At 40.0% G+C, this 26,289-nt stretch overlaps 2 protein-coding genes across 2 annotated transcripts in view; one reads left to right on the top strand and one right to left on the bottom strand.

The window, feature by feature from the left end:
* The window catches only part of IPMK (inositol polyphosphate multikinase), a 77,295-nt gene extending 76,166 nt beyond the window's left edge, over positions 1-1,129 (bottom strand). The window contains exon 1 of the mRNA XM_006831103.1: positions 615-1,129. Coding sequence (XP_006831166.1) covers positions 615-804 — 190 coding nt within the window. The 5' untranslated portion in view covers positions 805-1,129. The remainder of the gene's footprint in view (positions 1-614) is intronic.
* Positions 1,130-2,350: 1,221 nt separating this feature from the next.
* CISD1 (CDGSH iron sulfur domain 1) lies at positions 2,351-25,875 on the top strand. Its single transcript, XM_006831102.1, has 3 exons — positions 2,351-2,456; positions 12,748-12,953; positions 25,582-25,875. Exons 1-3 carry the CDS (start codon positions 2,426-2,428, stop codon positions 25,669-25,671), a joined length of 327 nt encoding a protein of 108 aa, XP_006831165.1. The 5' UTR covers positions 2,351-2,425; the 3' UTR covers positions 25,672-25,875.
* Positions 25,876-26,289: the final 414 nt, after the last annotated feature.

Here is a 26,289-nt window from a genome sequence, read left to right as displayed (position 1 = left end):
TGCTGACCTTGCGGCTACCGGTATTTACCAAAAATCCGAGATTCTGTACCACTGGAACCATACCTACCAGAGAAATCAAGGAGCCATTAGAAAAACCTCAAGACATGAGAGATGTCCCTAATAGACTAGCTTTCCAAAGCAAAACAAACAAAAAAATCCTTTCCCTCCAGCTATGCAGCTGCGCCCACAAGAGAGAAGCACTAGATTAGCATCATCTGCATTTCATTCCTTTTCTTTTGCAATCTCAATTCGCCTATAATAAACAGACCTTGTACTCAGGAGAGAATTTACTTCCCCGTCCAGTAAAAAATTAAGTTCCTTATTTTCACTGAGAGCGCCTTCTGCAGTCAACACCCACCCTCCCTGGGGAGGGCAGGCGCACTCCGGTCCCCGCCACCCACGGCAAGCTGACGCCCCACACCTTAGAAATCGCCCCACTTTATGAGCCCCTCGGACACGAGCCCGAGGCTCCGGGAGGAAAAGAACGGGAGGAGGGTCGTGCAGCTCGGCAGGGACGTCCAGCCCGGCCGGCGAGAGCCAGGCTGCCTCGGTCAGCGAAGAGGGGTCGGGAGGCGGAAGGGTTAGCGGCGAGCCCCACGCCATCCCCCACTTACCCACTTTGTCCTTCCCGTACATGTGCCCGGCCACCTGATGCGACAGGGGTACGCAGCCGTTGAGGAAGCGCAGCCTGCCGTCCGCCGGCTGCGGGCTACCCTCGGGGGCGGCCTCGCTCGCCGGAGGGGTCCGCATTTCGGGGGTTCCGGGAGCTTCGAGCCGGAGGGGGGATGGAGGCTCAGTTGCCATAACGGAGAGCTGAAGCGGTGACAGCGGCGGAGGTAAAAGCAGGCAAAAAAAAAAAAAGGGAGGAGGAAGAGTGTGCCCGAGAGCCGGGGGTCGCCAGCTCAGGCTCGGCCGCAAGGAGGCCCGGGGGTTCCCGCCGCTGGTGCCCGCTGAGGCCCGGCGAGGGAGCCCATGACGCCGCCTAAGCGCGGGCGCTCCCCTGCCCAACTCTCGGTGGAGCGTGGCTCCCGCTTCTTTGCTGCCGTGGCCGCCGGCCCCGGCGCAGCCCTGGAGACAGAACCGAGCCGAGCAGCGGCGGCGGCGTCGCCCCGCGCTCCCTGAGGCCCTTGACGGCGACACCGGACCCGCCTCCCGCGCCCCCGCCCCCTCCCGCCGTCCTCCAGTCCCCTCAGCAGCCGCGCGCGCGTCAACGCCGCCAGCTCCGCCGCCGCTGCGGCCGCTGCGAGCTTCCGACTGCGCGACCCGCGGCCGCTGCCGCCACTGAGCATGCTCAGAGACTCCCGACGGGACCCCCGCGGCGAGGTGGGCGTGCAGCGGGGCCCGGGCCTGAGGAACACGGCTTGGATGGGTCGCGCAAATTCAAGGCCCTTCTTATCTCCTCCCGTCCCCCACATACACCAGGGGCTGGCTTCAGGATACCAATGATGCTGCTGACCGTCATTCATTCCTCTCGCATTTCAGTGGTTTTGGCTTAAAGGACCGATCACGTGCTTGGAGATAAGGAAGGCAGAGCAGTGCCAAAGTGGCTTGGGACATCACTGCTAATTTCAGTTACCTCTCTCCACCTCCCACCACGCACAACACGCTAGAGGTAAAAGCAGGTAGCTTGTTAGAACATGCATTTTTAGAACATCTTTCAAGTTAACCCAGGTCCGCCTGTCTAGATTGTCACCTATTTGGAACCGATATTACCCTGAGTGTAGACTGAGCATAAAACTAATACTTTTTAAAGTGAGCACATTTTTCATGAAATGAGCAGATTTTTAGACTCTTCCACCTGATACTTAGTTCAGGTTCCAAGGTCCTCAGTCGATGACTAATCGGGTCAAAGGTAGAGGGATGCACGCTGAGAGCTAAGGGAGGTTCTGGAATGGTACTCTGTCGTTGGTTCCTGTTGTGCCTGTCACTGAAACCTTTTGTGAAAACTAGGCCTGACCTTGAAGTTAGCGGTCTGAGCAAAAAAATGTTGGGTAAAATCCTAGATATCTGATTATAGCAAAAATCCTACTAACACTTGTCCTCTCTGCCCCTAGAAGCGCATACACCTAAAGGAAACATAAAATTTGGCCAGGACTCCAGTTCCCAGGGCTTTGCCTCAGGGCCCCCCAGGCCACGCCCCTCAGGGTTGCGCAAACTCAGTTGCTACCTCTCGAGTCCTCTTCCCCCTTCAGTGGCTGTCAAAATCCGGACTTGAGATTTCCTTAAGGTCCGGAACAGAGGCTCCGCGCATGCTCAGCATTAACCAGCGGCACTAGCACACACGTGCTTAAGGCCCGCTGCAGCGCTTGCGCGGTAGCAGCCGGGTTTCTGCCCTTAAACAATCCTCGCACCTTTATTCCCGCTGTCCGCGCCAGCCCTGTTTGTTCTCTGTATCCTGTGCACACACCTTGCAAGCGACGACACCATGAGTCTGACTTCCAATTCCGGCGTACGAGGTGAAGTGGGGTTTGGGATCGGGTGAGGCTAGCGGCCTGCGCACCTGCGGCGTTCTCGGCTTCTCGCAGGGTTGTTACGGTGCTCTGCGCACTCGCGGGTGCTGTAACCTTGAGATGCAGAAGGGCAAAGCCCAGCAGCGGGCTCTTTGCAGACTGGGAAAGGGGCCGAGTGTATGGATTGACGGTGTCACAAAGTAGAAGTGACCAGAGACAATGCGGATATCTACGCAGAACTGGACCGTGTCTACTCTAACACTTACATTTAATAACCCAGCTATCTTTTCTTCTTCTCCCCTTGTTCTCAAGGGGAGGATTGTATCCCTTCTCAAGTTTAAGTCAGCGTGGAATCAGAATGTTGATTTCGCAATATTGAAGTAATGCATGACTAGTCTGATTTTAGTTTTGTACTTTTCTTTCTTTCTTTTAAGAGACGAAACTCAATACGAGGTTTCCAGTTTTCCCAGTTTTTTTTTTTATTATGCTCCTGGCATCTGGTGCTCGGTTGCAGTAATTCAGGAGAGATGATTGAAAACCGACCTTGTTGAACCTTCAGCTCTCAGCCTTGCTTCTCTTCTGCCAGTACCTAGCGTTTAAAAACAACACCTCGCATAAGGCCCAGTTAAAATTAGGATACTTTATACTAGTCCTGATGTGGCTGTGAGATAAAGCACTGGGCCAAAAGGTGGGTTTGAATCACAAGATCAGCAGTTCAAACTCACCATTCGCTCCCTGGAAACCTTATACAGGGTCGCAATGAGTCGGAACTGACTCGACGTCACTTAATAACAACTACAACATAGAAGTCGTGTGTTGTGAGATCCACTTCATAATGATACCTGTTGGTAATTTAAATGTTAATGTAATACTGTGCACAAATTACGTGATGTATATAATCTCTCTGCCAGGTATAAAATGCCACACTGTAAGGATTGGTTACCTGTAACAGTAGTTCAGTAAAGGTAAAAAGATTGTGCAGAAGTTAAGTAGAAATAGCCTGTTGATTCATTCAGTAAATACTGAGAATCTGGTTGTTATTAGGTGCCATCGAGTCAGTTCCAACCTAAAGCAACCCTATGCACAACAGAACCAAAGTCCGCCCAGTCTTGTGCAGTCCTCACAGTTGTTAGGCTTCAGCCCTTTGCTGCTGTCACTATGTTAATCCATCTCATTGAGGGTCTTCCTATTTTTCCTTGACCCGCCACTGTACAAAAAAAATGTCCATCTCCAGGAACTGGTCCCTCTTGATAATATGTCTGAAGTATGAGAGAGGAAGTCTCGCCAGCCTGGCTTCTAAGGAGCACTCTAGCTGTACTTCTTCCAACACAGATCTGTTTGTTCTTATGGCACTCCATGGTACTTTCAATATTCTTCTCCAACACCATAACTCAAATGTATCAGTTCCTTTACCGTATCCATTATTCATTGTCCAACTTTCACATGCATAAAAGTACCATAGCTTGGGTCAGGCACACCTTAGTCCTCAAACTGTTACCTTTACTCTTGAGCACTGCGAAGAGTTTGTGTGAAACAGATTTGCCTAATGCAATACATCATTTGAGTTTTTCGTTGTTGCTTCCATAAGTGTTGACTGTGGATCCAAGTAAAATGCAGTCTTTGACAACTTCAGTCTTTTCTCCGTTTATCATGATGTTATTTATTAGTGCAATTGTGAAAGATTTTTGTTTTCTTTACATTGAGCTACAATCCATACTGATAAGCATCATTATGTTAAGTCCTCTTCACTTCCAGCAAGCAGTATTATACAATCTAGAGTGCCCAGGTAATGTATGTAAAAGGTCTCTACCAACAGTAGTCTTTATTTTGAAATAGAGTAGTAGATTTTATAAGTTACAGAATTCACTTATTTTGCCAAAACTAACCTGGCAGAGGAGCAAGGGTTATTATAATCTTTGACATTTTTAATTACTAATGAAAGCTACAGCACTTAACAACAACAACAACGAGAGATAAAATGAGGCTTTCTGCTCCTCCAAAGATTTACAGCCTAGGAAACCCTGTGAAGAGTTCTATGAGTCAGAACCAGCTGAAAAGCACTTGAAAACAACAATGAGGGTTATGCGATGTTTCTTTGCAAACATTTTTTCAAGGATATTTATCTTGAGAATCCTTTTGTGATTTTTATTTTTGTTTTTTCTTTTTTAAATTTCTCAAGAATAAGACTACTATAAAAACACGTTACTGTTATCTGTGCCATTGATGGTTTTAACTTTATAGGAAAGCTGCGTGTGCAAGTGTAAGATGGGCCAAAAGGCTCCAAGACTTTTTTGTTAAAAACATGTGGTGTAAATTAGTAGTAAATTACTTATGTAGTCTACTATTAAAATACGAAATAGGTGAACCCCTAGGACTTTTTATTACCAGCTACAATCTAATCTTCCTGAAATCAAGACAAGTGTTTTGTTTTTTTATAACCATGGGGACATAAAAGGTGACTTACCCCTAATAATTTGCTGTTTTCTTATGGATAGGAAATGGCTTGGTGAAGCAGATTCTTAACTTACAGATGAAATACTCAGCTTACCTATGAGAAGTAACGACTCTTCACTTCACCTAAAAACATAAAAGTGGTTTGTGAGGAGTGTATCCCTTGCAGATCTCTTCTACTAGCACCTTCCTCCTCAAATACAGTAGTAAGGCAGTGTTTTATAATTTAAGCTTTAAATCTCATTAAAACTTGGTTTTCCTCTTAAGTTTTAAGCCAGTTAGTTCCCAGTAGTTGATAATCCACTTATATCTCTTCATTTTGGTGGCAATAGAGGAATATGATCATGTCTCTTCTCAATTAACTGAGTTAGCAACTATGAAGACCTTAGGATGATCCCCAGCAGTGGTAAGCACTGTAGAAATATTTGCTAAATCAGAAATAAAATAGTATTTGTGTGTATGTACAGAATTCTTGTTTGTATTCTCAAGAAAAAATAATGAGTGGGGTATTAAAAAATAATAATAGCAATAATCTAGGCAGTGAAGATGAAATACAGTCAAAGATTCTGGTCAGTGAGATGTCTCTTAATGCCAGTTTGCGTGAGTGATTTGCTAAAAGGTAATACAGAAACAGCTACAACCATACGATAGAGAACTTCCAGAGGTTCAAGCCAGATTCAGAAGAGGCCGTGGAACGAAGAATATCATTGCTGATGTCTGATGGATCTTGGCTGAAAGCAGAGAATATCAGAAAGATGTTTACCTGTGCTTTTATTGACTGCGCAAAGGCTTTAGATTGTGTGGATCATGACAAGCTATGGACAACATTGCGAAGTGTGAGTATTCCGGAACACTTAATTGTGCTCCTGAGGAATCTGTACTTCAACCAAGAGGCAGTTGTTCAAACAGAACATGGGAACACTGAATGTTTTAAAATTAAGAGAGGTATGCAACAAGGTTGTATTCTTTCACCGTACTTATTCAACCTGTATGCTAAGCAAGTCCGAGAAGCTGGGCATCAGGATTAGAGGAAGACTCTTTAACAACCTGCGATATGCAGATGAAACAACCTTGCTTGCTGAAAGTGAAGAGGACTTAAAACATTTACTGATGAAGATAAAAGAGCACAGCTTTTGGTATGGATTACATCTCAATGTAAAAAAAACAAAACTCCTCACCACTGGACCAATCAATAAACAACATTCTTATCAATGGAGAAAAGATTGAAGTTGTCAAGGACTTCATTCTTCTTGGATCAACTATCAACACTCAGGGAAGCAGCAGTCAAGAGATCAAAGGATGTATTGCATTAGGCAAATCTGCTGCACAAGGCCTTTTTAAAGTGTGGAAGAGCAAAGATGTGAGCTTGAGGATTAAGGTGTGCCTGGCGCAAGCCATGGTGTTTTCAGCAACCTCATGTGCATGTGAAAGCTGGACAGTGAATAAGGAAGACCATAGAATAATTGATGCCTTTGAGTTACAGTGTTTGAGGAGAATATTGAAAGTGCCATGGGCTGCCAAAAGAACCAATAGATCCGTTTTGGAAGAAGTGCAGCCAGAGTGTTCCTTAGAGGCCAAGATGGCCAAACTTCGTCTCTCATACTTTGGACATAATGTCAGGAGGGACCAGTCGCTGGAGAAGGATATCGTGTTTGGTAAAGTGGAGGGTCAGAGAAAAAGGAAGACCCCCCAATTAAATGGATTGGCCAAGTGGCATCATCAATGGACTCAATCGTGGCAACAGTAATGAGGTTGGCCCAGAATCAGGCAGTGTTTCGTTCTGCTGTGCATAAGGTCGCTATGGGTTGGTACTGACTCAATGGCCCCTAACAACAATTACAAGTTTAGTATCGTTTCTAACTTTAACCTTTTCAAGACCAAATTACTTTATCCTTTGATCTTTTTTGTTGTTTAAGCCATGTGTTTTCAGTAATGGGGTGCATGTTGAACAAAATGAAAAAAGAACCCAAACTTTTTTATATGCAGTTAGTGTGACACCTGTGTATTTAGGAGTATATGTTGCTGGGGTTGATGGAATGAGCCCCGATTCTTCAGATTTACAGTTACACAGACCACCAGCATGGTCCAAAACGGAAATAACAGTTTTCCACGAAATGCCAGAGGGCGATAATGTCGGTGGGCACTATATATCCCATGATCACAAAAAGGTTAAGTGGTGTTCACTGCCTTGGAGTTGCCAGTTTTCATGACTCCTCATCCTCAATAGATGACCCTTAGGAAACTTCCAAAAGTTCCTACTCCAAAACTCATTGAACCTGCTTTCATCTTTAATTCCTTCATTTCTCTTTCCCAGGGAGAGATCAACTCTGAAACCTTTCTTTCACCATTTTGCTCCAAATACCACTGACTTTTGTTTCCTTAAGCATTTGCCTTACAATGATACCTATTGCTCTAAACTCATGAGCCCCTGGCTCACAGAGCTGCCTTCTCTTCAGTCTGAAGTCTCCCATATTCACTTTAATCTTAAAAAAAGAAAAGAAAAATCCTAAATGAAATATTTGTAAAGGCTTTCTTTAACCTACCTTTCCCTCAAGTGACTTTTTTATTATTCTCTGTTTCATCCAGGTTGCAAAATAGGAGTTTATCCACCATGTTGCTTAATTCATTCCAAACCTTGAATCTTGTAAGCCATGCAATCAAAACTACTTCCTTGGGTATTTTATTGAAATGAATTGATAATTTCCCAATTCACTTTACCTCATTTCAACATATGAAAATATTATTTAGGTTCTATAAACTTACTGCTGTCATTGTTAAGTGTCATCGAGCCCTGGTGTGGCACTGTAGGATAAGCACTCAACTGCAGGTTTGGTTTGAACCACAAGGTCGGTGGTTCAAATTCACCAGCAGCTTTTCAGACACCATATACAGGTCTCTGTGAGTCGGCAATGACTCAGCAGCACGTAACATACATTTATTGAGTCATTTGAAGTAAATATGGTGTTGTTACGTTCCTGTGGAGTCGATTCCGACTCATAGCGACCCTGTACAGGGTTTCCGAGGTTGTAAATCTTTATGGGAGCAGAACTGCTGGCCTTGTGGATCACAGCCCAATTCATAACCACTATGCTACCAGAGTTCCTTAAAGTAAATATGTAAGGGATATGTTGTTAATTTGAAGGAATGTGTAATTCAGACTAAAAATAAAGACATTAGTTCCTTTGGATTATCAAAAGCAAATAATGGGAGCAATTTGGGGATTTGTGTAGATGAAGCAGGATTGGGCCTACGTTGATACTTGGTGGTGGTGGTGAGTGCTATCAAGTTCATTCCAACTCCTAATAACCTTGTATAGGGTTTTTGAGATGCTGCTGATGGGTTTGAACCTTCCATTTTATGGTTAGCAATCCAGTGCTCATTCTACTGCGCCACACCAGGACTGGATGATGGCTAAATAGAGATTCATTATTATATTCCTTTTACATTTGTGTTTGTCTGAAATGTTCCATAATTTTAAAAAATTGTTTTAAAGGTTTTACATTCTCAAAAGAAGTATTTACATTCCACTCTTAGATACAGAAAAACACTTACCATGTATAGCCTATCAATGCACAAGAGACCTAAAGAGTAAAGTATTTAAACCAGGATTTTGAACTGGTTGATTCCCCTAGTGAGAATTTGCCTGCCCATCCCAGGTATACGGAATCTGAATCTGCACTTCAACAAGATCCCCAAGTGATTCTTATAGATCCTTATTTGTACATTCCTAGGGATCTTCCTAAAATGTAGATTCTGATTCAGTTTCTCTGGGATGAAAAGACAAGTTCAAAGCCCAGGGTCCCTGCCCCTCCCCCTCTCAAGAGAGAAGCCTTCTGATTCTGTGGCAGTTGACAGGGAGGAGAAGGCAGTTTTTCGTTGACAAGAGGCATAAGGAAAAAATGCAGGGTGAGATTTCTGTCTGTGTAAGAAAGAGCAAATTCACAGTAAACAAAAGCTAAAGAAAGGACTCTAAACAGGATATGGCATTTGGGAAGAAGTTTTAGAAGAAAGAAAAACAAAAATTATATACTAGTGAGCCAAGGGGAAAATAAGACATCAAGAATTATTTTGCTTTCTCTGTATTTTTCTTCTTTCTATTAGCATTGGTGGTGGAGCCCTGGTATGGTGTTGTAGGGTAAGCATTGGATCACAAGTTTGGGTTGAACCACAAGGTCAGTGGTTCAACCTCACCAGCCACTCCTCAGAAACTCTGTACAGGGTCGCTATGAGTCTGCCCTGACTAGATGGCACTTAGCAACAACCATTAATGGTATCCATGTAGATGGAAAGCATGACTAAGCAAGGCTGGGTAGGGTGGGACTTTGATCGGCTTAAAGGATTAACTACCTGAGGGACATCATCTATAGAGATAGAAAGTGAAGATAAACCAGAAGAGGCAGAAATTATGTTTAGAATTTTTCTAGACATCGGTTTCAAAATAATGTCTAAAGGTGATAATAAAATAAATTGGGACTTTGTAGAGTCCCTTGTTGCCTCTGAAACTGTTGTCCATTTTAAATAGGTATACACTTGGACTTTATTACTTTTGTTTGCTTTCTCAGGTTTTCAACTCTTTCTCTATCCTGAGTATTGACTTATAAGTCTATCATCATTTTTGGCTATATAGTTTCTCTGTGTTTTTTTCTTACATTTGCCAATGGCATCCACAGATTTTTGCCAGTAATGTAATGATGTAAAATAGCAGCATTATGGGAACTCTTACGTTTATCTCTCTTGAGATAAGCGCATCAGAGTTTAGGAAGCAAAAAAGAAAAGAAACTGAAGAATTTATCTAGACGGTGATTCAAAAAACCTCAGTGTAAGCAAACAGCAAAGCTATTTTCCTAGCACACATAAAGTCTTGTGACATTTGTATAGAATTACAAATGAACCTTTTATGTGGAAGATCATGCTGCACATTTTGATTCCTATAGGGCAGACACAGTTGGTTCCCATTTTTTAGATACCCTAGGTAATTGCCTATTTTCCATATCGGTGATTGTGATGTTTTTCCCTATCAAAAAATCAAGAGGAGGTAAAGATTTAAAATAAACAAAAAGCCATCATATGCATTCAATAATGTTGTTGTTGTTAAGTGCTGTCGAGTCGGTTCCGACCCATAGCGACCCTGTATAGGGTTTCCGAGGGTGTAAATCTTTACAGGAGTAGAAAGCCTCATCTTTCTCCCGCGGAGCAGCTGGTAGTTTCGAACCGCTGACCTTAAGGTTCGCAGCCCAATTCGTAACCACTACGCTATATTCAATAATAGGATAGAGAAAAAAATAAAGAAGACTGTTTCAATGGCTAGGAGAGATTCTTTTGTCCTATCCTGAGTTTCAGATAGAAATTCCAACTAGATTCTGTTTTTCTATCAGGACACAGTACTAGCCAAATGTAGTTGTTCTGAGTCTCCAAACTTCTGACCATATATAGGATATAGGCACCGATAAGAAGTCCCTGACTGCTAACTGAAAGATTGGAGGTTTGAACCCACCCAGTGGTACCCTGGAAGAATGTCCTGATGATCTTCTTCCAAACATTCCGCCATTGAAAACTCTGAAGCACAGTTCTACTCAGAAACACACATGTGGTTGCCCTGCATTCAAGTCAACTCTGGGCCGCTGGTTAGGCACCATCAAAACAAATAACTTCATAATTCACGAAGAAAGTAGGATGTAATTAAGTTTAACAGAATCAGAAAGTTGTGTCATTTTATTGTTTTAGTATGGAGCTGTAGGATAAGCTCTGGACTTGTAACCACAAGGTTAGCCGATCAAAACCACCAGCTGCTCCTTGGAAATCATACGTAGGGTCGCTTATGAGTTGGAATTGATCCGACAACACAACAACAAAAGTCAGCAAGCATTGCGCATCCACCATACACAGCAGTGGCTCAGCCTATTTTGTGACCTTACCTTAGCGATTCTGAGTTAATAAAGTGGATTTCTATTAACTCCTCTCATAGGATGTATTTCTTCAGAGGAGTCCATGGTAAATAAAGCGTCAAAAACAGAGATTATGAATCAAACTGGAAATCAGTGCGAATTTGAAGCCCTGTTTGGGACTATAAAGTAGCATTAAAATGCAAGACAAATATGAACAAACCGTTTAGTTAAAACACCCTCCCGTGAGATCAGAGGTTTGCCATTGTGGAAGACTTAGTCATGTAGCACCTGGGCAGGCCATAAAGTTAATGTGTATTTTAAGGGATTATAAGAAGGAGGAATGGAAATGTTGTAGGAAGGAAAGTAAACAAAATTGCTTATTAAGGAAAATACTGCTGCAGTTGAAACTAAAATCAAGAAATGCGCTGATTAGCAACAGTGGATAAAAATTTAATTATTAAATAACTAGAAGACCAAGACAAAATGAACTAATTGTGAGGTTGGGTGTTCCTTTCCTTTTGAAATTTTCTAAAATTGACACCCAATCCTATGTAAGGCACTAACTATTAGGATTAATTTTGATGGATCACATTCGTTGCTGTTGTTAAGTGCTGTCAAGTCGGTTCCGTCTCATAGCAATCCTGTGTAGGTCTAGATGTTGATCACATTAGTGTAATAAAAAAAAATTGGCACAGTGCTGCACAATAAGCCATATAGATAATTATTTATTACATGTATGTGTATATTTGGGTTGCAATGTGTGTGTTTTTTGTTTTTTATACTTAACTCTCTAGGGCTTCATTTGATAGTCTGGGAACTCATTTCAAACAGTGTGAAGATCTGACTCAGGAAGTACTGGGAAACAGTCCAGTGTGTTTATCCTGACCCCTGTTCAACTTCTTCCTGCAGCCCACTGCATGCTGGGAGTAGACAACTCTCCTCTGAGACTGAGGCTAACCAGGCTATGCTGAACTTTCATCTCTCCATCATTCCTTGGAGCTGGGGTAGTTGTTAAGTGTTTGGGTTTCTGAGGACTCCTTAAAAGGCTACTGGAAAAGACTAACTAGATGGCCAATTACTCAAGTAACTATACAGAATAATGTCATTAAATTTAAAATGGCATTTAAAGGGAACTCAGCTAACCACCAATTAGTGGACAGTGGAAATTGAAAACTTATTAAAGGAGAATTTTGACTGCAATTATATTAGTTATGTTGTCTACAAAATAAGAAATCAATACATTCTGATTTTTGTTTTACTAATGAGAAAGTTTTTTGAAAATTTTGTATGCAAAAAACGTTTTGAGCGACTTTTAAATCCCAAATGCTGTTAGATGTATTTCTTGAATGTAGAAATTGAGGGTGGTTTTGTTTAATTGCTCGTTTCAGTTTTGTGTTCCATTACCCATTCTGTTTATGGTTGTGCTTTATGCAGTAGTTGCAGCTGAATTCTAGTAAATTAAATAATATGGAAATCACTTTAGGACCTTGCTATTTTAAACTAATTATGATGAGTCATTTTTTTAATATAATTGCCTCTGGATTTTTTTTTCCTAAAGTTTATAATCTGAATTATTATGTTTCAGGGTTTGGGGTGGGGGCATGTTTTCTTTTGTTTTGTGTTTTAAAGCCATGAATACCCACTGGGTCATATGCTATTTTAAATCTGTTCATGAGTTCTTTAAAAAAGAGGATTATGCCTTGTTTTTCCTCTTCATCTATAAGCTCAGTTTCAAATTTCCCTCTTATATCTTAATTTAACGTAAAATAATAACATGGCTGCCTTAGCGAGGACTAGGGAAAATCTTCACTAAGGATTGTTATGCCAGCGTGTGTTCTGATCACTTTGTTAATCTTTGACTACTGGGACACTTAGTACCGAGATGTCCTGAACATTCATGTTATATGATTAGTGCCTGCTGTGGTTTTGATGATGATTTCTGGTTTTCCTTTTTGCTGTAGTTGAATGGATTGCAGCAGTTACCATTGCTGCGGGGACTGCTGCAATTGGTTATCTCGCTTACAAAAGATTTTATGTCAAAGATCATCGCCACAAATCTATGGTAAACCTTCACATACAGAAAGACAACCCCAAGATAGTACACGCTTTCGACATGGAGGATTTGGGAGATAAAGCTGTGTACTGCCGTTGCTGGAGATCCAAAAAGGTGAGGAAAACTAATTTTTTACATCTGTGCCATTTTTAATGTAACACTTCTTTTTAAACTGTTCACACTTTTTTCAGATACCGTTCCCTTTTTTTAAATAAGATATAATCTTTTGTGTTCTGTTCAAGAATATTTTTCCTATGTTGTATGATCCCTGTGCACCAAAATTCTATCACACTTGCATTGAGTTTAGCTAAATTTAACTATATTTTTGATCAAAGAGAGAAAAATCTTTTTATTTACTTTTAGGACTTCCTCTCTAAATAGATCTTAGCTTCCACTGTCCCAAGAATGGAAATCTACAGCCCTTACACAGAGAGACACAGAATGAGTCCATGTTTTGAGTTTACAAAGTCATGGATTTTAGGACCAAAACCAAGGCCACTCTCATCAAGTTAATTCCTACTCATAGTAGCCCTATAAGGCAGAGTAGAAAAACGCCTTAGGGTTTCCAAGACTGTAAGTCTTTCTCCTTCAGGGTGGCTCATGGGTTCAAACCACTGACTTAGTGATTAACAGCCCCGTGCTTAACCCACTATGCCACTAGAGCATCTGTGAAGCTTTATCGTGATAGTTGCAGCTTCTAAACAATGACGACAGCTGGTGATCTAAAAATGGTAAAAATGCTCTCTTCAGCTTATCTTGACGTCCTGGTGTGGCGTTGCAGGTTAATGCACTGGACTGCAAGGTCTGTTTGAACCGCAGGGTTAGTGGTTGAAATGGTTCAAGCTCACCAGTCATTCCTCAGAAACCCTATAAAGGGTCGCTAGGAGTCGGAACTGACTCGACAGCACTTAACAACAACAAACTTATAATGAAAAAATTCATAACTGCATGACTTCAGAATTTCTAGTTTATTGTGAGAAATAGATTGAAAATGCTACGTGTGCTTCCACTTTTAGCATTCAAGTAAAATAGATTTCACTAAAAATAACAGTAAAATGCCCAAGAAAATAGACAATAAAAATGATGAGTCTGTTCCTCACACAGTGGAGAACCACAATCTTACGGACGTACTAGTGACTGGAAAGCAGATTTTACGTTGCCTTTCCCTCTGATACAGTTGATATTGTACAGTCTATAGTACAGTCCTAAAATTGTCTTCTATCTGAAACTGCTTGGTAAACATATGGAACCAAGAATTAATAGGCCTATTAAAATATTTTATACTTTAAAAGCAGTGTTCATTTGGAAGGTGAGATTGTTAATAAGGACTAGTAGGGTTGCTATAAAATAATCTCTCAGTCATATTCTATAGACTAGACTGGTTTTTTCAGAAGTGCCCTGGTGTGGCACTGTGGGATAAGCCCTGGACTGCTAACAACAAGATTGGCGGTTCAAACCCACCAGTGATGCCTTTCAGAAACCCTATGCAGGGTCGCTATGAATTGAAACCAAATGCACAGCACTTCACAACAACGACATAGAAACCTTCAATCTCTTATTGCTCTCACAAAACAAAAAGTAATGCCTCAGTGACCTTCAGAATTAATGTTTAGTCAGTGGTCTTGATTTTAGTTTGTTTCATTTCTGCTATGTGTAACTACATATGAAAAGTAGTAAATCAGCAGGTGTTGCAGGTGTGCATAACAACGTTTCACAAATACCATAAAATAAAAGATAAAAGGAAGACCTTACACCATGGACTAGAATTTTCTGGGAAGGCATTATGATATACATGGGAATTAAATTGCCCCTGGAAAGATTAATGGCCTTTGAATAAAATAGCAAATATTAGTAACTATTTCTCAAAATCTACTAACAAGAACTCCTATGACCAAATGTGGGATTACTAATAAAGAATTTATTTTGGTCCTTTCACTCCCACCCCACTCCCAAAATCCCATCTGAGGAAGGTCTTATGTGCTAGTGTGAGGAATTAGTACCCCCAGACATGGTTGGCAGAGGTTGCTAACATAAATATATGATACTTATGTGGTATGTTTCTATCAGGGTAGCTCATGGGTGGTAGTTGCGGGATGGAGAAAAAGGAACAGATCCGTGAATTATTTTGAGAAAAGCGTCCTCTGAATGTGATGTGGAACACGGAAGAGAAGCTGCAGCTCATTGAAGGGTCTAAGTATTTAAGATTAGAAAAGGATGGTGTGGTTAACAGAAATGCAGGATTCAGGACGAAGAGCTGATTTCTCAGGAGAGGAATAAGGAATTCCGTTTCAGAGAGTCTATTTGAGGTGACAGTTGAATGGAAATGTACAGCAGACTCTCTGAAATGTGGGACTAAAATTGAGACATCAGGGTTGCAGATAGAGATCCTCAGAACTGATGAGTCAAGCCTGGGAATGCAAGATAGCCTTGATACAGATAAAAATTGAGGACAAAGTATGAAATCTTGGCGAGTTTTCTGCATTTTGAAAAGAAGAACAAGAGCCAATAGAGAAGATAGAATGAGCTGGAAATATTAGGAGATAAAAATCTAAGACTATCAGTTGAAAAAGGAAAAAGTTCCAAGAAGACTTGGTAGTGAAAGTCGCCAGTGCAAAAACAACCAGGTGAAGAAACTATGACAGTGAAGCTGTTGGGTTAAAGCAACCAAGAGGCAAAATGACTTTGAGTGGACAATAAATGGTAACATTTCAACATAATAGTTGTTAGAGAACCTGTGTCCAAGTGGGTTAGAGTGTAAATAAAGAAATCTTAGGGCTCTGAGTATGTGAAAATTTCTGTAAACGTGGCAGTGAATGAAGGAGAAAAAATAAGCTTGAGTAAACTCTAAATGTTGACCAGAGTCAAGTCAAGGATATTTGCTTTGTTTGGATTTCTTAAAGGCAAAGGGCCCAATAAATCAAATAGAAAATATCAAGAGCAAGAGCTCAAGCATCATCGCAGTAAGAATCATAATTGGGTACAAGATAGTAATTTAAATGTTCATTAGAGTTTAATCCAACAATTATTCTTTCTTTATCAAGTGTGCATTTAGAGTTTCAAGGTGGTAAATTAGAGATCGCCAGTTCTCTTGGACCAACTTTGAAAGAATGTCAGATCCTAGTTCATTTTATTTCCAATTTTCTTAGTGCCTTTTTTTTTTGAGTTATGCAATTATACTGATCCTCTTTGTATGTAGGATTTTATCAGTTGTAAATTTTCACAGAAAATAGCCTGATTGAATCAACTTGGAGTTCACTTTGAGGAGTCCTGGGGTGGTACAGAAGACAATTAAGTACTCAACTACTGCACTAGCTGAAAAGCTGACTGTTTGAACACATCCATAGGCACCTTGGAAGACAGGCTTGGCCATTGCCTTTCAGAAAGTCACAGCCTTGAAAACCCTGTGAAGCAGCTCTACACAGCATATGTGGAGTTGTTAGGAATCGACTCCACAACAACACAGATGCCAAAGTTGAAAATGATTTATTAATAGACGTTCTTATTCTTTAGACACCTTCGGAAACTCCCTACATTCCTGAGCCTCTTAAGATGCCAAGTCTCACATAACCAATTCTTAAGAACTTGTAATTAATACATTTGATTAAATGGGTTACATTGAGTTTATAGTCAGCCGTTTTCCCTCAGATATACCAATTGTGTTTATTATATAACAGAATTTAAACATCTTTTTACCAATCTCAAATGTAATGTGTAATGTAATCTTTCATGCTAATCCATTTTGAGAGTACAGTCACTAGTAACGTGTGTATGTGTAATGTTTGTTGAGATTTTCTAGATGTAACCATTCAGAATCTTAGTGATGTGCAGAAATTACATTTTTTAATACACCCCATTCCTTTTTCCCTCCCCACCCCACCGTCCTCCAGGGTTGGTATGTTTCCAGCTGTTTTAGAGACTAGTTTGTTTCATGGTATTTCACAAAAATGGTATCCATTGCTTGAAGAGAGAAGAAATGATTAAAGTGACTACAGGGAAAAAGAGTGGTGTCTTAACACAACAAGGAAAAAGCCAACAGCCCCACTGCTGTGGACTAGGTTCCAGCTCTTAGCAGCCCTGTAGGACAGAGTACTGGTGCTGGTCCCTGTGAACCACTGAGTCAGTGCCAACTCCTAGCAACCCTGTATGGGGTTTCTCAGAAGAGACAGACACAGAAAGTGTCATCTTTCTCCCAAAGAGCATCTGGTAGATTTGAACTGCTGACCTTGCACTTTGCAGCCCTGCTCGTAATCCATTACCGGGGCTCCTTGTAGGACAGAGTAGAAAAGCTCTGTAGAGTTTCCAAGGCTGTGAATCTTTTCAGAAGCAGACTGCCATACCTTTCTCCTGCAGAGTGGTTGGTGGGTTCAAAATACCAACCTCTCAGTTATCAGTCAAGTGCTTGACCACTGCACTACCAGGATGTCTGTCTTATAAGTAAGTGGACGGAAATGAGAGTAAAAGCTCAGGTGTGAGGGTGAGACTTTTTTCAAAGAAAGAGAAAAAAAAAGTAGTCTTACTTTCCAAACAAGATGAGAGAACTTTGATATAAAAGGAAAGATTATGTTTATAGTTTTGATCAAGTCCTGTCCCCATCAACACATCCCACCATCCCACCTAGGTTCCATCATTTGCTCCGCAATTTGGTGGTCACCTAAGGCAGGAGAGAGTGTGAGCATGGACTAAGGAGGAATGCAGAACAGGATGTAAACAAGAAATACAGGAAAGACTTTTCAACATCAGTTGAATTGGAATGCAACTGGACGTGCTATCTGGAATCATGTTCTTTCATTTACACATTCATGATTTGAGTTTTTGAGAGAAGTGGGGCCCTGGCAATGGCTTGACTTGCTTGGGCTGGGAGAGGGGAGAGTATATAGTTACCGAAAGTTCGTATCCTCATAGCTGTTTGGAAGTGATTTGATTGTCCATTTCTGTATAGAAACAATATTCTAAATGTTATTTGCATTTCTTAGACAATCTACATATAAGAACAGTTTTGTTGAAACCTGAATTTCTTTTTGTACATTTTCCTATTACACCTAATGCCTCATGCCCTATTAAAGTAAGTACTTACAGAATAGTATAAAATGGTAGCTTACTCTCTCAGGTAGTTTCAAAGATCTTACAACTTATTTAACTAAAGCTAGCATGCTTCTCATAGCAATTCAAGGTAGTGAACCAGCTTCATTGGGAAATATAGTTAAGACACTCACTGACAATACAAAGTTTTGAAAAGGGTGATAAATTTAAAATAAAATAAAAATTGTTGAGGTTAAGGAAGAGAATTGTTTTATTTTAATCTTGAATCTTCCTAAAAACACAAACATTTTAACTTTAGATGTGGGGGGTTTAAGAAGGAATAAAATTGATGTTTTTCATAAAGACCCAGATAGCGCTGTTGTCTTAGTTCTGTAGTGCTCCTATACAAATGATGATTTCATCAAATAGAAATTTATTGTCTCACAGTTTAGAATGCTAGAAGTGGGAATTCATAGCACCATCATCAGTAGGTCCAGTATTCTTTGGAGATCTCTGTCCTGGCATCAATATTTCCTTGAATCTAGAAGCCTCACAGTGCTAGGACCCCAGGTCTGCAACATATACTCCACCCCTGGCTCTTATTTCTTAGTGGTAGTAGGTTCCCCATATTCTGCTCACTTCTCTTTCCTTTTATCTCTTTTAAGATAATAGGATCTGCATACCACACCCTTGGGAATTTTCTGTACATTGATCAGGACTATAAAGAGCTTAAGGGTGTGCCAGTCTCTCCTCTGAAACCCTATACAGGGTCCCAATGAGTCAGAATGACTTTAACAACAAGAACCATCCCACCCTTAATGTTTTATTAATTTATCACATCCTGGGCGATCAGCACATACCTGCCGAACCACTGAGACTCACGGCCCAGCCAAGCACACACTTCAGTCCGTGACACTCACTGTCCAGGAAAAAGAAAGCCAGGGTCTCTAGGGTTTCTGTCTCCTGATCTGCCTGCCAATCTCTCCTCACCTCTTCTTCCCTAGTTTTAGAGACATTTGGGATTTGTAGTTTTCTCACTTGTTAACAAATAGAAAACTCAGCCAATTTGATTCGTTAACTTGCTGCAGGATTTGTTATAAACAAGCACCAGCTGAAGCTGTCTACTCAATTTCAAAAACCCTGTAGAGTTGCTGTGAGTCAAAGTGGACTAGTTAGCAGTGGGTTTGGGCATATTTTAGAATCTACTATGAGCTAAACTTTTTTTCATCAATTTGCTCTATTCACTTTTAAGTATTACCACTAGATAAACGGAACTAAACTTACTGTATTTTTTTATTGAAATAATTCAGTTCTTTGCTTGACATTGTAATAAAAGAATTTTAAAAGAAGGAACATTATTAGAGAGTTCTCATGTTTTTGTACATTCCCATTTGAGAAGCTACTGACCACAAAACTTGTCTTGCATTGTTTTTATTATGAATGATGTAGGAAGCATCAGAAAAAATGGAGGGAATACACAGAGTCACTGTACCAAAAAGAAATGGTTGGTGCTCACTCAGTCATTGCAAGAGGTAGCATATGATGAAGAACCAATAGTATTGATGGAAGAAGCTCAAGCTGCACTGAAGGCACTGGTGAAAAACAAAGCTCCAAGAATTGACGAAAACTAAAATGTTTCAGCAAACTGACACAACACTAGAAGTGCTCACTAGTATATGCCAAGATATTTGGAAGGCAGCCACCGAGCCAATCTATTGGAAGAAGTCCTTATCTGTACCCATTCCAAAGAAAAATGAACCAAAGAAATGCAGATATCACCAACCAGTATCAATATCAACATGCAAGTAAAATTTTGCTGAAGATAGTTTAAAAACTTTGGCAGAAGTCCATCAACAAGGAGTTGCCAGAAATTCAAGCCAGATTCAGAAAAGGGCATGGAAAAAGTGATATCATTGCTGACGTCAGCTAGATCATACCTGAAAGCAGAGAATACCAGAAAGATGTTTCCTTATTTTTTAATGACTATGCAGAGGCATTCAACTGTGTGGCTCATTACAAACTATGGATAACTTTGCAAAAGAATGGGTATTTTAGAACACTTAATTGTGCTCATGAGGAAACTACCCAGAAGTTGTCATTCGAAGAGAATAAGGGGATACTGAATGTTTTAAAGTAAGTTATACCCAAGAGTTGCATCCTTACACCATACTTAAATCTGTATGCTGAGCAAATAAGAAGAAGAAAGTGGCATCAGTAGAAGATTCATTAGCAGCCTGTGATATGCAGATGACATAACCTTGATTTCTAGAAGTGAACGGAATTTAACATACTTATTGAGGAAGATCAAAAATGCAGTCTTTGGTATGACTGGAAAACAAAAACCTCAAATTGAAACAATAAATAACATGATGATAAACAAAAAAACACTGACATTGTCAGACTTCATTTTGCTTGGATTCACCTTCAACACTCAAGCAGCAGTCAAGAAACCAAACATAGCATTTAATGCATTAGGCGTATCTGCTACAAAAGACCTCTTTAAAGTATTAAAGAGCAAAGATGTCACTTTGAGATCTAAGGTGCCCCTGACCCAAGTAATGCTATTTTCAATCCCCTCATAGGCATGTGAAGTCCTGGTGTGGTGCAGTGGGTAATGCGCTGGGCTCCAAGGTTGGTTTGAACCTTAAGGCCGTGGTTCAAGCTCACCAGCTGCCCCTCAGATACCCTATACAGGGTCACTATGAGTCAGAACCAACTCAACCACCACACACCACCACAACAACAATATATACATGTGAAAGTTGGACAATGAATAATTAACGTGTTTGAATTACGGTATTTGTGAAGAGTATCAAAAGTAACCGTGGAATGCCAGAAGAACAAACAAATGTGTCATTGGAGAGAATACCAACAGAATACTAGTTAAAGCAAGGATGGCTAGATTTCGTCTATTGTACTTGAGACATGTTGTAAGTTGAAATCAGCCACTGGAGAACATCATGCTAGGAAAAATGGAGGGTTGTTGAAAAAGAGGAAGACTCCCAACAAAATGGATTGAGACAGTGCTTGCAACAGTGGACTCCAACATTTGTGAGGATGGAGCCAGACCACTTAGTATTTCTTTGTGTTATGCATAGAAAGTCACTGAGTTGGAATCAACTCGATGGCATTTAATAACAATTTACCACTTGAATTTTACTATCACATAATTACCACTCATTCATGTGACTATATTGAAAAACAAACAAATACATTCCTTTTTTGTCTACAGTGTTGGTGTTTTTTAACTTTTTATTGTGAATTAAGTAAAGGTTTACAGAGAAGATCTTCAGTTTTACATTTAGCAAATCAGGTACTTTGTTTCAGCTTAATACTGCAATCCCCTTTGTGCAACAACAGTTATCCTACTTCCTCCCTGTGCTCCCTGTTTCCCTTCCACCATTCTTCGCATCCCAGCTCAACTTTGTCCTTTGGTAAATGATGTCTCTTTGATCATGAGTGATCTACCATTCCATGGTGAGCATACCTCACTACTGTTGTTGCCTCCCCTGTATACCTGTCTATTGCTGGGCTGAAAATTGGGCCAAGAGCCATAGTCTTGGATTCCTCCAGTCTCTTTCTAACCATTGTTGTTAAGTGACACTGCAGAGTGCTTCTGCGGAGCCTCTGGTAGATTTGATCCACCACCCTTGTTAACTGTAGTGCTAATGCCATACAAGGACTCCTGACCATTAAGCCCAATCTTTTTTATAATTTTGAGTTTTGTTCCACATTTTCTTCTACTTATCTGGGATCTTCTAATGTGACTCTTTCCTTGCAGACATTAGTGGTAGCTGGGTACCATCTAGTTATTCTGGTCTCAGAGTAGTTAGTGGTAACCGATGTTTACCATTGGACAAGCTGATTCCAAGCATCTTCAGTTTTTATCGCTCTTCTTTCTTCCAGACATAGAGAGACCAGTAGTTGCACCTTAGAGCAATTACTTCAAAGTGCAGAAGCTTTTAAGATCCCACTCGCTACTCATCAAAGTAGGACATATAGAACATTGTCTTGACAGTGTATTCTTAAGAAATGTGGTCATCTTAATTAGCCTTCATTTGAAAACACTTTTTTCATCTTTAACTTAAAATGTGACACCATAATAATAAATGGAGTCTTAGTGTGGCACTGTGGGTTAATGCACTGGGCTGTGAAGTTGCTTTGATCCACAACGTCAGTAGTTTAAGCTCACCAGCTGTTTCTCAGAAACCCTATACAGCGTCCCTATGAGTCGGAACCGATTCCACGGTATTTACAACAACAACAATTGTAAAGTACTAAGGTATCACATAAAACATTGTTGAATTCTCTTTTTGTTGGTTAGCAAGCAGTAGTAAGGATAAACTTGTAAAACAATGATATAACAAGATTATTCAGATATGAAAATATACAATAAAATACGTAAAATAAGGGAGAAATAACAGAAAATGCATGAGACCTGAAAAAGTTGCAAGAGGAGTTGACAAAAAAATTCTACAGTTTTTCTGGAAGAATAAATGGGAAAGTTTAATAAAAATGGTTAAAAAAATAAGAAAGGTTTCAAAAAAGTAATGAAGGAAAACCAAATATAAAAATACTTTCAACACATTATTATCATAGTATAATAATGTAAAAGAGTCCTGGTGTGATGCTGTAGGATAAGCACTGGACTGCTAATCACAAAGTAAGCAATTCAAACCCACCAGCCACTGCGCCAAGGGAACCCTATACAGAATCCTTGGAAATCATATACACACAGTCTCTGTGAGTCAGAACCAACTTGATGGCACTTAACAAGTAATGTAGAACCATAATAATGCATTTTTATATGCAGGGCTTATTATCATAAAATTAAGACTAAAAGTATACCAAATTTGGAAGCAGTGTCTTTTAGTATTGAAGAAGAAAAATCTTAGAACATCATTTTGCAAAGCATTCACAACACACTATGGTAATAGATTTCAAAGTTAAAATTTTTAACAGCTTGGGAAGTTCTGGGTTAAAATAGTATTATTTACAGCTAGAACTCTTTAAAAGATAATGTTTGTTGTTGTTTTTTTAAATAACTTGAAACCAAATCACAATCTTGCAGGAACACACTCAGGGAAACCTAGAAATGACCCACATTGGACACCAAAATGTCAGTTATATTTCAAGTAAGAAATCATGAAAAAGAATCAAGATGTGTTTTTATTAAGTCGCTAGAAGAAAGTAGTTTTCATGGAGGGAAGATAATTGACAAATTTGTATAAAAATGGAGAAACTACAACTGTGAACAAAAATAAGCAAAATATTTGCTGCAAAGTTAAAGGATAATTTACAGACTTTTTTTTTTTAAGAGCTTAGTTTTGTTGTTAGGTGCCGTCAAGTTTACTGACTCATAACTACTTTGTGCACAACCGAACAAAACACTCCCTGGTCCTGCGCCAACCTCACAGTCACTGCTACAGTTTAGCACATTGCTGCTGCCACCGTGCCTGTCCATCTCATTGGGGTCTTCTGTCTTTTGCTAACCTTCCACTTTACCAAGCATGATCTTTCTCCAGTGATAGGTCCCTCCTGATGATAATGTCTGTAGTATGAGAGACGAAGTCTGGCCATCCTAGCTTCTAAGGAGCATTATGGCTGTACTTCTTCCAGCACTGATTGGTTTGTTTTTTGGCAGTCAGTGGTACTTTCAGTAATCTTCTCCAACACCATAACACATGCATCAATTCTATGGTCTTCCTTATTCACTGTCCAACTTTTGCATGCAGATGAGGTTATTGAAAGTACTGTGGCTGAATTTATGAGCACCTTAGTGCTCAAACTGACATCTTTACTCTTCAATACTTTAAAGAGGTCTTGTGCAGCAGATTTACCCAATGCAGTATGCTATTTGATTTCTTGGCTCCTGTTTCCATCAATGTGGCATAGTTTCCAGAATAGCAGCATCATACAAGCCACCACAACACAATAAACTAACAGACTAATTAGTTCTGACTCATAGCAACCCTGTGTACAACAAAGTGAAACATTGCCCGGTCCAGTGGCATCCTCACAATTGGTATAGTTGAGCCCATTTTTGCAGTCACCATGTTAATCCATCTTATTGGGCGTCTTCCTGTTTTTCACTGACTCTCTGCCAAGCATGATGCCTTTCTTCAGGGACTGGTCCCTCCTGATACCATGTCTGAAGTCTCACCATACTCACTTCTAAAGAGCACTTTACATGTTTGCCAAGACAGATTTGTTAGTCTGCCATTCCAGTGTATATTAAATATATCAATTCCATAATTCAGATGCATCACTTCTCCAGTATTCCTTACATACTGTTCAGGTCTCACATGCATATGAAGTGATTGACAATACCATGGCTTGTGTCCGGCACACCTTAGTCCTCAAAGTGTCATCTTTAATTTTTAACAGCTAATTTGCCCAATGCAATGCATCATTTGATTTCTTGATTGCTTCTTCCCTGAATGTTGATTGTGGATTCGAGTAAAATGAAGTCCTTAATAATGTGAATCTTTACTTCATTTATCAAGATGTTGGAATGAGCTTAGACTCTACAAATAAATAGGCAATGAACATAGTTCACTGGAAAAGAAATATAACTAGTATACAAACATGGGGAAAAATTACCATAGAAACATGTAAAGTTGCCCTTGTTGATGAAAGGAATGAACGGGAGCATTGTTGTGAAAACTTGCTAGTTAAGCTTCCCAGGCATTTTTCTACTAAAACTTTGGCTAACTTTCTCTAAACACTCTCTTAATTAATACAAGCTATCCTTCTTTGGCCCTTCAGAAAAGTCAGGAAGCTTCCCAAAAAACTTGTTGTTACCAGCCCTCTTTTGCTATGACTGGAGCACTTCCATCATTTTGTAGCCATTACTTGGATTGTGCTTTGTCTTCCGGATAGTACCGGTAAAACTACATTTCATCTCCTGTTAGATTTCTTCCCAGAAATGTTTCAGAATCTTGATCCCACTTGTTTAAAATTTCCACTGAAAGCTCTGTTCTTGTCTGCAACTTTTCTATCTAGGCACAACAGTTTTGTACCCATCAAGTGGCAAGTTTGTTCGACTTTAATTTTTCAGTCAGAATTGTGTAAGCTCAACAGTTGAGTTGTCTCTGGAGTTGGCTACTGTTTCTGCTATTAATAGTTGGGCCTCTTCAGTTAGGGCACGAACAAGATTGATTGTTTCCTGGCAAATGGATGTGGATTGTCTACTACTGTGGACATGTCATCTTCAGCATCATCTCATCCCTTCTTAAGAGGAGTTTGTAAACTGCTGATTTCTTTGGGGCATTGACCCCATTAGCTTTTTGTGAAATATCAGTGATTTTACCCTTCTTCCACCCAAGCGCCACCATAAAGTTGCTGTTTGTTCTTCAGTTTTAGCAGAATACCTATTGCTCTCATAGGTGCTCTTTTCAAACTGATGTCTTATCCTTCTTAGTGCCCCAAAATAGATCCTGTTCAGACATGTTTTATAACAAGTTAGTACAAGTTGATTTTGATGCAAAGAAAAATTTAAGTCCACCAATAGTTTTTTCATAATGTGCATTTTCCATGAACTTTTTGAATACCCTCATACCTGTATTCTCTGTCTGCTCTTTAAGAAAGTGTATAAAGTAACGAAGAACATTTTGACATTGACTTACCATGTTTATGTGGGAACTAAGTATCACTCCTGTCCTGTCAAACATAATTCCGATCTTGCAGTTAGACATTTCACATTGTCTCTTTCTCTCCCTAGTTCCCACTCTGTGATGGAGCTCACACAAAACACAATGAAGAGACTGGAGACAACGTCGGACCTCTGATCATCAAGAAAAAAGAAACTTAAATGGACAATTTTGATGCTACAAACCAACATGTCATGATGTTACCTGGTTGCTTAATTAGGATGAATACCACTTATGTCTAATTCACATCCCCTGGGTTCTAGATGTGGTATATATTGTAAAGTGCAGCTTTCACATCCACGGCATTTGCCTTACTTGTTGAACCATCGTGGTGAACATTTGTTTAATCAGAAAAAAAAAAAAAAGGAAAAACCAACCTTATGGCCTGTGGGTTATTTTGGTCTTGTTAAGGATCTGCTTCTTTAAATTCAAAATAATGATGATATTAGAATGTCACTGTATGTTGAAGTTAACATATTAAATTATTCTCAAAATCATGTATATGCAGACTGTACCTGTACTTGTAAGTTTCCAAGAAAAGTTATTATTATTTTTTTTCATATTACTTGGTTAACACAGAAAGTAAATTAGGTGTGGTTAAGCTATATTAATTTCTTATTGTTGTGTGCTATCAAGTCGATTGTGACTCTTAGTGACCCTGTATAGCTGAGTAGAACTTTCCCAGAGGACGTCCTAACCAGGTCTTTTCTCTTCATAGATATTAAACTGATCCATTAAAAAAGCCAATAGTTTAGATTTAGATCAAGTATTTGATTTCA

Source organism: Chrysochloris asiatica, unplaced genomic scaffold (genome assembly GCF_000296735.1).
Source record: "Chrysochloris asiatica unplaced genomic scaffold, ChrAsi1.0 scaffold00003, whole genome shotgun sequence".
In the NCBI taxonomy this organism is placed as follows: Eukaryota; Metazoa; Chordata; class Mammalia; order Afrosoricida; family Chrysochloridae; genus Chrysochloris; species Chrysochloris asiatica.
This window is presented reverse-complemented; position numbering and strand designations above follow the sequence as displayed.